This window comes from Garra rufa, chromosome 1 (genome assembly GCF_049309525.1).
Source record: "Garra rufa chromosome 1, GarRuf1.0, whole genome shotgun sequence".
In the NCBI taxonomy this organism is placed as follows: domain Eukaryota; kingdom Metazoa; phylum Chordata; class Actinopteri; order Cypriniformes; family Cyprinidae; genus Garra; species Garra rufa.
The window spans coordinates 18,065,808-18,077,699 of record NC_133361.1 but is presented as its reverse complement, the minus strand read 5'-3'; the positions used below and the strand labels follow the sequence as shown (position 1 = coordinate 18,077,699).

Genomic DNA, 11,892 nt, shown 5'->3' with positions numbered 1-11,892 from the left:
GCATAGTTATTAGCATAATTTGTCACTCGCCAATAAAGCACAGTAAGCAAAATGCAAATAAAGTGTCTTGAGACTTTTTAATTATCATTATTTGTGTTTTCTCATTATCTGAGGTTTTCTAGCATTATATTTCAGAGAACGTCAATGAAAGTTCATTTTGAATGCATTTTGTTTAAATTTAATCTGAAGAAATAATTCCATCTGACCTGTTTTCAACACACCCAAAGGTGATCAGAAACTCCACCCTCTTACAACACTTACCAGGAAGAAACTGACTTGTTATTTGTGCTTTCTGATATAGCCTACTGACTCTGTTTTCAATTTCTTGGAAAGATCAAAAACAAATCAGTAATTAGTAAAGAATTAAGAGAAGCACCTACAGGACTGATTTTTGAGAAGTTTTTTCTGACTAAACAGCAGATTTTGTGATTCTTGTGGCTCTTCTTTTATAAATCATCAATCAGAAAGTGAAAGTAAAGTTTAGGTTTCTGGAGCTCAAACTGTCAAAATGGATTCACTATCTGCGGACGAACTTTCTTGTCCAGTGTGTCATGAAATCTTCAAGGCTCCTGTTCTTCTGTCCTGTAGTCACAGTTTCTGTAAAGAGTGTCTTCAAAGGTTCTGGCGAACAACAAAAACTCAGGAGTGTCCTGTCTGCAGAAGAAGATCCTCAAGAGGTGATCCTCCATGTAATCTAGTGTTAAAAAACTTGTGTGAGTCATTCCTGAAGAGAAATGAAAGGCATTTACCAGGGTCTGAGGAGATCTGCAGTTTACACAGTGAGAAACTCAAACTTTTCTGTCTGGATGACAAACAGCCGGTGTGTTTAGTGTGCAGAGATTCAGAAAAACATGTCAGTCACACATTCAGACCCATCAGTGAAGTTATTTCATCACATAAGGTAGGACAAAAACAATATGAGGATAAATCTTGCCATAAAGACAAATCTTTGCGATATTTGTCACACAAATATGTGATATTATTTATCACGTTCATAAACATGCTACAAAAATATTTTATTTCTTATGGGTTTTCATTTTAAATTTCAGGAGAATCTTAATACAGCACTAAAGTCCTTACAAGGCAAAGTTAAAGACAAAAAAAGTGTTGTAAGAGAGTTTGAAAAAACATTTCAACACATTACGGTGAGAAAACAGAGCAACTTAATGGTTTGTAAAGACATTCGATTAATGTGAATTCAGTCTGTCCTGGCTGTTGCTGTGAATAATGTGTTTTGTGAAGTGAATTCGATTTGATTTCAGTTTCAAGCTAAGCACACAGAGCATCAGATTAAACAGCAGTTTGAGAAGCTTCATCAGTTTCTTAGAGATGAAGAAGAAGCTACAATCACTGAACTGAGGGAGGAAGAGGAGCAGAAGAAGCAAACAATGAAGGAGAAACTGAAGGAGATCAACAGACACATCTCAGTGCTTTCAGATACAATCAAAGACATGGAGGAGATGATGAAAGACAATGACGTCTGCTTTCTAAAGGTCTGATTTCAGATCATTGATTGATTGTTGATTGATTGAGTTGTTGATGATAAATTGTGTTTGTTCTGCAGAAGTTTCCAGTCTCAATTGAAAGGTGAGTGATCTGCTGGTGTCTCTGGTCTCTCTGCTTCTGAAGCAAAAGCCACTGCAGTTCTGACTCCTGAAATGTTCTTCCAGAGTCCAGATCTCACAGCCGGATCCACAGACGCCTTCTGGAGCTTTGATTCATGTGCCACGTTACTTGGGCAACCTGCCGTTCAGAGTCTGGAAGAATATGCAGGACATTGTCCAAAACAGTGAGTCTGGAGAAGATCTGTGCTTTTACACATACATTGGAAATGACATATGAGAGAATATCTATTATTTCCTGGCAGAAAATTTAAAGTATTTTCTGTTAAATTTACAGACATTTCCTTCAACCCTAAAACACTACACAATGCAATGTGTAATTCAAAATATGGGTAAAACCCCTAAAAAAAACTCAGTTTGGAAAATTCCTTTTTATTAAGACACTTTTCTTAGAGTTCAAACAAATGTTTTGGTATATTCCATTTCGTATTCATATTATTGCAAGAAATTGCATATTAAATTTACTAAATTCATTTTGTAAATAAATATTTTGTGAACATGATTGACACAATCACCAAATCAGTGGTGCTAAACTCAAAAATGCTAGTAATGACCGGGCATGGTCTCATTGTTTATATGTAACGTTTGGAGGCACAAATAAAGTACACTTTTTTTAAATTTTAATTGATGCTAAAATGTACAATTTAGAAGTATTTTAACATTTAAAATGTACAAATAGCTACCCATGTTTAGCTAAAAACATATCTTTTATTTCATTAAGATATTCGTATCAATGCCTTTTTTCATTTTATTAATAAGCAATTCAGATTTTTAGCCCTATTAACCTACCCCCAAACCTACCCATTTTATAGCAAATATGCCTTTTTGATCATTTTATTAATAATCAATTTAGATTTTTAGCCCGCCTTAAAGTACCCCAACCTAAATGTCACAAGGACGGTCGGAGACGAGCGGATCCATTCGCAGCATTTTATTAGGTACAGACAAAACACAAAGGGACAGGCAGAAGTCGTAGTCAAACACAGGCAGAAAGGTCGGGACTGGCAGCGAGAATCACACACAAGAGGGAGTCCAGGAATCAAATCAGGAAATCAAACACGGGAAAGAAACGCTCAGAATGTAGCCGGGGCAATACAAGACTTTGCGCCGAAGCTGTGTGTGTGAGTGGCTTATGAACCGTCTATGTGATTAACTGCAGGTGTGTGTGTGTGTGTGTGTGTGTGTGTGTGTGTGTGTGTGTGTGTGTGTGTGTGTGTGTGAATGAGCTGCAGGTGTAAGCAGTGATGGGTGCAGTGGCTTGTGGGGGATGAAGTCCATGATGTATGGTGCAAGAGTTTGTGATCACAGGGTGATGGAGGCTCAAATCGTGACAGAGCCCACCACCTAGTGTCTTCCAGACACTCCAAATACCTGTGAGACAGTTCCGGATGGAGTGGGCATGACCCAGAGGCCTGAATGGAGGCCCCAGACCGTGTGCAGGTGGAGAACCAGGAGACTGAGGCGGAGCCGACGGAGGGAGAAGCCATGGTGGAGGAAGGGTTGGCTCCTCCATGGGGCCGACAGACGGAGGTGGAGCCGGTGGAGCCCGAGGCAGAACCGGAGAGTCGAAGGTCATGGGGGACACCGAGGATCCGGAGGGCCAAGGCGGAACCCAAGGCTCTGGCGACCAAGGCGGAGATGGAGGTCCGGAGGTATGCGGCGGAGCCGGAGCGACAGAGGACCGAGGCTGTGCGGTCGATGGCGGAGACAAGGGAGCAGAGAGCCGGGTGGAGCCACAAGGTCGGAGGGCCGAGGCAGAGTCCAGAACTCTGAGGCTGGAGGCGATGGTGAGGGATCCTCCAGCCAGGGCACAGATGGAGACTGGCAGTCCCACAGGAAGTCCTCTGCACCGAAGGTAGGTTGAAGATGAGCAGAGGGACTGTCAGCAGACAGAGGTGGTGGGACTGGGGCAGTAGGAAGGGTGGGTGGGAAACTCGACAGTCCATACATGGCCTGTGTGGCTCGAACAGGGCAGACAGGAATCTCAGGAAGACTGGGCGGAACCAGCGTAGGCTCTGGGAGGCTGGGCGGAACCAGCGGAGACTCTGGGCCAAGGCGGAACCCAAGGCTCTGGCGACCAAGGCGGAGATGGAGGTCCGGAGGTATGCGGCGGAGCCGGAGCGACAGAGGACTGAGGCTGTGCTGTCGACGGCGGAGACGAGGGAACAGAGAGCCGGGGTGGAGCCGCAGGATCGGAGGGCCGAGGCGGAGTCCAGGACTCTGAGGCTGGAGGCGATGGTGAGGGATCCTCCAGCTAGGGCACAGATGGAGACTGGCAGTCCCACAGGAAGTCCTCTGCAACGAAGGTAGGTTGAAGATGAGCAGAGGGACTGTCAGGAGACAGAGGTGGTGGGACTGGGGCAGTAGGGAGGGTGGGTGGAAAACTCGACAGTCCATACATGGCCTCCGTAACTCGAACAGGGCAGACAAGAATCTCAGGAAGACTGGGCGGAACCAGCGTAGGCTCTGGGAGGCTGGGCGGAACCAGCGTAGGCTCTGGGAGGCTGGGCGGAACCAGCGGAGACTCTGGGAGGCTGGGCGGAACCAGCGGAGACTCTGGGAGGCCGGGCGGAAAGCTGGGCGGAACCAGCGGAGGCTCTGGAAGGCTGGACGGAACCAGCGGAGACTCTGGACAGCTGGATGGAACCAGCGGAGACTCTGGATGGGCAGCCATCTTGTGCAATGGCACTGGAAGGGTGGCCATCTTGAGAACAGACTCTGCAAGGGCAGCCATCTTGTGCAATGGCTCTGGAAGGGTGGGCATCTTGAAAACAGAATCTGGAAGGGCGGCCATCTTGTGTAGTGCCTCTGAGCTGGAGTTTACTGTGGGAACATTGTCGTCTTCTTGAATTCCCACAGTAAAAGGAGAGCCACTCATTTGCAGAGCAATGTCAATGAAATATTGTAAAGTCCAGTTAGGTTCGATCATGGGCATGAGGGAAGCCAATGGCTCTAAGAGTCCTCCACGGAAGAAAATCATCAGGCATGCCTCATCCATAGTCGACTGATTAGCCAATTCGATAAAGTCCATTGCATACTCCTCAACAGACCGCTCACCTTGTTTGAGACGCATGATTTGTACCGTAGAATTCGTGCTGGAACCGGATGACACCATACTAGCTGCTGGATCCTTGTAGTGGCGAAGTCTTCTGTCACAAGGACGGTCGGAGACGAGCGGATCCATTCACAGCATTTTATTAGGTACAGACAAAACACAAAGGGGCAGGCAGAAATCATAGTCAAACACAGGCAGAAAGGTCGGGGCAGGCAGCGAGAATCACACACAAGAGGGAGTCCAGGAATCAAAACAGGAAATCAAACACGGGAAAGAAACGCTCAGAATGTAGCCGGGGCAATACAAGACTTCGCGCCGAAGCTGTGTGTGTGAGTGGCTTATGAACCGTCTGTGTGATGAACTGCAGGTGTGTGTGTGTGTGTGTGTGTGTGTGTGTGTATGTGTGTGTACCTGGTATTCATCACGTTGTGGGGACCAAATGCCCCCACAAGGATAGGAATACCAGTAGATTTTGACCTTGTGGGGACATTTCTTAGGTCCCCATGATGAAACAGGCTTATAAATCATGCACAATGAGTTTTTTTGAGGAAGTAAAAGTATGCACAATCTCCTGTGAGGGCTAGGTTTAGGTGTAGGGTAGGTGTAGGGCGATAGAAAGTACGGTTTGTACAGTATAAAAACCATTACGCCTATGGAATGTCCCCATAAAACATGTAAACCCAACATGTGTGTGTGTGTGTGTGTGTGTGTGTGTGTGTGTGTGTGTGTGTGTGTGTGTGTGTGTGTGTGTGTGTGTGTGTGTGTGTGTGTGTGAATGAGCTGCAGGTGTGAGCAGTGATGGGTGCAGTGGCTTGTGGGGGATGAAGTCCATGATGTATGGTGCAAGAGTTTGTGATCACAGGGCGACGGAGGCTCAAATCGTGACACTAAACCTACTCATTTTATAGCAAATAAGCATTTTTTTATTATTAATAAGCGATTTAGATTGTTAGCCCCCTAAACCTACACCTGAAATGTTATAATTTCATATTAAGTAAACGATTAAGCTATTTAAGAATGCAATTGAAAACATAAGGCCATTGGTATGACAACTAAAAACAGCAATAATATTGAAATTAATGCCGCGATTTCAATATTCATAAGGATTCGTTTTTAGATGTTGTCAATACATCAGCAATGTATGTTTTAGTGTCGGGAAAAATGTAAGTAAATGTACTTTTACGTTAAAAACTTACGAATTATCATGAGATCACGCTGCAATGAGAGCGTTGCTGCACAACAATGCAGTGCGAGCAACAAGGCCTTTTAGATATTAGAGAGGATTCTAAAGACCACCCACTGGTCCAAAGAACACATTTAGTTGTGTGGGCATACAGTACATGTTTTTGCACTACTGTAAAGAAGAAAAGAAAAATCACTTTAAATCGTTACAATTTGTCTACTTAATTTTGACTACTATTTAATTTAATTTCAATTTTAAGTAATTATAAGGTTTTAATTGTGTTGATAACCCCTGAAATTGTCAAAACCCACTCATAGGTCCCAAAGTTGGAGTTTGATCGCTTCATCTCTGTAAATTAAAAGATGTTTTTCAGTCAGGTTTGTGTCAGGCATAAAATTGGGCTAATATATAAAAAATATTTAGCCATGTTGTTCGCCTTATTAAATCGTAAATGATCATTAAAGGTGCCATAGAATGGAAAACTGTGTTTACCTTGGCATAGTTAAATAATAACAGTTCAGTACATGGACATGACATACCATGAGTCTCAAACACCATCGTTTCCTCCTTCTTACATAAATCTAGTGTTTGCAAAAGACCACCGAAAAGTAGGTCAATTCCAACATAACACCGACTGTTACGAAACTTTCCCGGGATCATTAATAGTTACGCCTCCAACATTTGCATCGCCCAATCATCGGTAACGTCAGCAAATCAGTAAAATAAGACGAGCCACTGAAGGGAAATGGTTAGCTTAATGCTAGCGCTAGCCTGTACATAAGATTTTACTTACCACATAAATGGAGAGATGAGTGCACTGATGATGGCCGATGATTTACAGATCCTGAGCATCAGCTTAAAAACTTGTGTGGTAATTCCTTATTTTGTTATACTACTTTGCTGCAGTATAAGGTTACACAGAGCACATGCGATCACAAGAGTAAGAGTAGTGGATTCAAAATGGCAGATTAAACAAAACGTGTATTAAAAGCAGCTAGTGTTAAATAAATAAAGGGGTAGTAATTAAATATATATTTCCTCCATGTGTTTCCTTACAGATGTGTCAGTGAGCGAGCCGCTCTGTGAAACAGCCAATCAGAGCAGAGCTCCTCATTATTAAGCAGGAACCTTCCAAATAAGGCAATAACAGAGCATTTCATTCTAGGGACAAAACCTAAGGTTGTAAATGGACCTGTAAAACCGTTTCTGGAGAATTTTTGCCCTTTCCTATGCCATATACCTTCTATGTAGCTATCAGAGAACAATTTAAAATATTGTTTCAATGCATTCAATGGCACCTTTAAAGAAAAATGGTTTAATACATTTACATGACTAACATGTGTTGTTGACCTGTGTAATTGGGTTAAAAAACAAGAATTGTAACTCACTGTCTGACAGAAATCAGTTTCATTAATAAGATGAGTGTTCATAATTCTTAATAATATGTGTATGATTCACTTATTCATTGTATGAACATCAGAATAAAAGCAGCTGTTGGTTGTGTCTCATCAGCTCCTGTGATTCTGGATCCAAACACGGCTCATCCAGATCTCATTCTGTCTGATGATCTTTCCAGTCTGAGATGGAGTGAGTTCAGTCAACCTCTTCCTGATAATCCAGAGAGATTTGACATCTATCGCTGTGTTCTGGGTTCAGAGGGTTTTAACTCAGGAAAACACAGCTGGGATGTGGAGGTTAAAGAGAGTTCATCCTGGGGTCTTGGAGTAACTACAGCATCAAACCAAAGGAAGGAACGTGATTTCTTTAACTCTGATGTCTGGAGTGTGGCGTATAGACTGTATAAATGGGCTGGTTTTACTGTTAAACAGAAGCTTGATCGTGTGAGAGTTGATCTTGACTATGACAGAGGTATTGTGTCGTTCTCTGATCCTGTAACTAACACACATCTACACACATTTAAAACCACCTTCACTGACACCGTCTTTCCATTATTTCATAGTTATTCTCATATAAGGATCTTAGCATTCAATAGTCAATAGTCTAAACATTACACCTGTAGGTCAGGATCTTCCTGCTTGTGTCATGTTTCAATGAGTAAGAGTGTTGTTGATCTGAATATCAGTTCCACGGGGGATCACATGACTGATATCCAGCAGATGCACTAACACATGCTTTCATACAACACTTTAGACAATTAAAATCAAGTAAATGCAGTTCAGACACATACGGTTTAAAGCATATTTTGTGGTTTAGAAGTCAATTGTTCTGTGAAGCTTTAAACATGGAGCAATAAATAAATATGAAAAAAAGTATCTTAAGTCGTTTTATTATCAATATTTGTGTTATTCGATGTGTTCCTGTCTGACCTGCTGCACAACATAATGTACCAAAAGGTGATCAGAAATTGATCCACTCCTTTTAAAACACCTTACAGGAAGAGACTGACTTGTTATTTCACTGTTTCCTGTAATAGCAATGTACATACAATGTACATATCTATATACAGTCAAATAGAAATCAGCGATAAGTGGAGAATGAAGAATTTTTGAGAAATTGATTTCAGAGCATAAAGCAAGTCTTTGGGATTCTTGTGCTTGAAAGTGAAAGTAATGTTTGGATTGCTGAAGCTCATGCAAACACTGAATATGGATTCAATACCTGTAGAAGAACTTTCTTGCAGTTTACAAAATTTTTAACTTTTCTGTCTGGAGGTCAAACAGCCTGTGTGTTTAGTGTGCAAAGATTCACAGAAACATGACAATCACACATTCAGACCCATCAGTGAAGTTGTCCCATCGTATAAGGTAAGACAAATGTCTCTTGTATCATATGTAAAAAAAAATAATAATAATAATAAAAAACACCATGTTCATGCACTCAGCATTTATGTCATTTTGCTTAACTTAATACCATAACAGTAAATGTTGATTTAAAAAAATGATTTGTTTATTTTTGTTTTGCTTAACTCTAGGAGGAGCTCAAAAAAAAATTTAAATATCTTGGTGTATGGCTAGATTCTGAGCTTTCTTTCAAAATTCATATTGGTCATATCTTACGTAAAGTCAATTATGGAATTAATGTTTTATATCGATCTCGTAACTGCTTCACTTATAGTGTGCGCAGGAAACTCGCTTCACAACTTATACTTCCGATTTTTGACTATTGTGACGTTGTTTACCAAAATTCTTTAAAATCAGAACTTTCCTGTCTTAAAACCGCTTATAACAGACTATGCAGATTTGTCCTTGGATGCCCTTTTCTCACCCATCATTGCACAATGTATTATGCCCTGAATTGGCCATCTTTAAATATAAGAAGACAAATGCACTGGTTTCAATTAATATTCAAATGTATTCATTACAATTACCCGCTTTATTTAAAACAGTATTTTGTTCCTATTACTTCAAATTATCATTTGAGGCATTCTGTTCAGCTTTATTTTTCTGTCCCCCGAGCCAAGAAGACAGTTGGCAAAAGAGCTTTTATGTTCAAAGCCACTTTAGATTGGAATAACTTACCTTCCGATATTAGATCCATCACTTCATTTGGGATGTTTAAGCATACCTTGTCTTCTTACTTTGTGATTGACTGCTCTTGTAATGTATGATGCTGACACAATGTGAATATATTTAATCTCAAATGTATTTCTGCCAATTTGATTTAACGGTTGTAAAGTTCGGTATATTTCGGTCAATATTATTGTGTTTTTTTTTTTTTTGTTTTTTTTTTTGTGGTTCTGTATGTATTTGTTTGTCCAATATGTATAATTGTACTTTTGTTTATTTTATTATTGTTCTTTTGTGATGGTCGTGATGTATTTTAGGACCCCCTTGAAAATGAGATGTTGCATCTCAAGGGGTTTATCCTAATAAAATAAATTTGAATATAAAACAGCACTGAAGTCCTTACGTAAGAAACTTCAATACAAAGAAAACATTAAAAGAGAGTTTGAGAAAACGGTTCAACACATCAAGGTGAGGAAACAGAATCATGAGTCGAGTACATTTTCGTCATGAGTGCAGGATTTATTATGCAATATTTGGATCACTGTACACTTATGATTTTTTACATTTATGCAATGTATTCCAGTATTTCCACTTGACCGTTTGGCACGGCGTGCACATACATTAAATTGAGAATTGCTACTATTTAACAAAAGTTAAATTAGCATCAAATTTCACCCCAAAATGGGTTAAAGGTTAAAGACCCAGCATTACGTAGCTGGTGGGGTGAACCAGTGAGGATTACCTTTGTCTTGTCAATATTTAGACAAAAAAAAAAAATCCTGACATCCATTTTTTAATCTCAAGAAGGCAAGACACAGTGACTTAGGGCAAGTATCTATTTAATGTACATCTGTACACAATTTTCACATTCCTATAATTCAAATCCGTTAAAGGATTGTTAGGCTGTACTAATTAGGTCAACCAGAACCGAAAACACCCCCCATAACACCTGATGTACTCCTTGCATCATAAAAAGAATGTCATCTACACTAATATTAGTCTGTTTCATTCTTATTCCGATGTCACCCTAGCCACCAGACCAAGCCTGTATCCGGATCAGATGGTCACTGCAGTCCCCCGGATCCAGTCCGCACCCAGCTTAGATCATGGATCACCACCTGGAGATGACTTCATTAGCCGTGGATGTCAACCAGATGAGCTCCAGAGACGGATCATCAATGAAGACATTGCCACCTAGACGGCCATCGGCACTACACCACGGGAAATTGATGAGTTCTCTACAATCAGACATTGGTACTAACTGCTGGTTTGGTCTGGCCAGAGGAGAATTGGTCCCCCGACTGAGCCTGGTTTCTCCCAAGGTTTTTTTTCTCCATTTCTGTCACCTGTGGAGTTTTGGTTCCTTGCCACTGTCACCTCTGGCTTGTTTAGTTGGGGACACTTTCAAGTGATATCGTATACTATTTGAACTGAACTGGATGATGATATCACTGAATTCATTAATGAATGTAACATGTAACATCCCATTGCCTTAACTTCAACTCAGGAATTTACCTGTTACATACGTCCCATCCCACTAACATAAACGTCCCCGTTTATCCATCAAAACAGTGAAGGATAGAACCTGTATCCAAAAAAAACCCAAAAACAATAATACACATTGTAACAGAACATGTATAATACCTGAACCCATGTCCGACAATAAAACTGTCTGGACCATCTGAAACATTAGCACAGTTTAAACTGACAGTTTTAATTTCTCCAACAATCTTTCTTTTTTTTTAGTACATTAGTACGACACAAGATCTTTCCAGCGACTAGGAGGCTTCAACGTCCTCCCAGCCCTACTCACACGAGGGACACATTCTTCAGGTCCCTCAAGTGCCTCACTAAAACCCCCAACATGTCAGACTCTTAAGAATCACCGAAAGAATGAGGAACCCCAGGCAGTGAAATTGCAGGAACAGGCAATGTATAAGGTCACAGCCTATTGTAATGCACAACCTGTCCTTGTCCATCTGAGTCCATAGGGCTAACAATCCTGTAAGTGAGTCCTGACTCTCCACCACATTCTAAGATTTGTACAATCTTAAAAGGTCCTTTCCAATGAGGCGGCAGTTTCATGCGGCTCTCCACAGGATTATGGTGCCACACCATGGCACCGACCGCATAAGGCTGGTGTCTGAGGCCTGAGTCGTGTACACTTCACTGTACATGCTGGCACTCCTGAAAGCGTCCTGTAGTCTTTCAAGCAAAGTGGAAACGAATTCAGCATGAGATGTTGACATTTTTATGTTAAGTGTACGAGTTGGTAGTAGCAACTCAGTAGACAACCTTGGTTCTCGTCGTGCACCAAAAAGTATGGCGAGAACTTGGTGCTTGAATGAGGTCAGGAATTGTATGCAAATGCAACTTGTTTGATATAATCATCCCATTCACCCGCATATGACAAAAGTATCTTAGCCATTTGATCAGTCAACGTCCTGTTTAAGCATTCCACCATGCCGGATGATAGGAAGTGGTGCTTGTTGTCTTTATATTCAGGAACCGACAGAGGGTCAGGACCACTCCGGATGCAAACTGGCGGGCCTGATCTGAATGCAG

General features: G+C 41.3%; 1 protein-coding gene across 1 annotated transcript; it reads left to right on the top strand.

The window, feature by feature from the left end:
• Positions 1-330: 330 nt before the first annotated feature.
• On the top strand, positions 331-8,081 carry LOC141331844 (nuclear factor 7, brain-like). Its single transcript, XM_073836884.1, has 6 exons — positions 331-901; positions 1,050-1,145; positions 1,263-1,493; positions 1,565-1,587; positions 1,671-1,789; positions 7,373-8,081. Exons 1-6 carry the CDS (start codon positions 509-511, stop codon positions 7,858-7,860), a joined length of 1,350 nt encoding a protein of 449 aa, XP_073692985.1. The 5' UTR covers positions 331-508; the 3' UTR covers positions 7,861-8,081.
• The last annotated feature ends 3,811 nt before the right edge of the window (positions 8,082-11,892 follow it).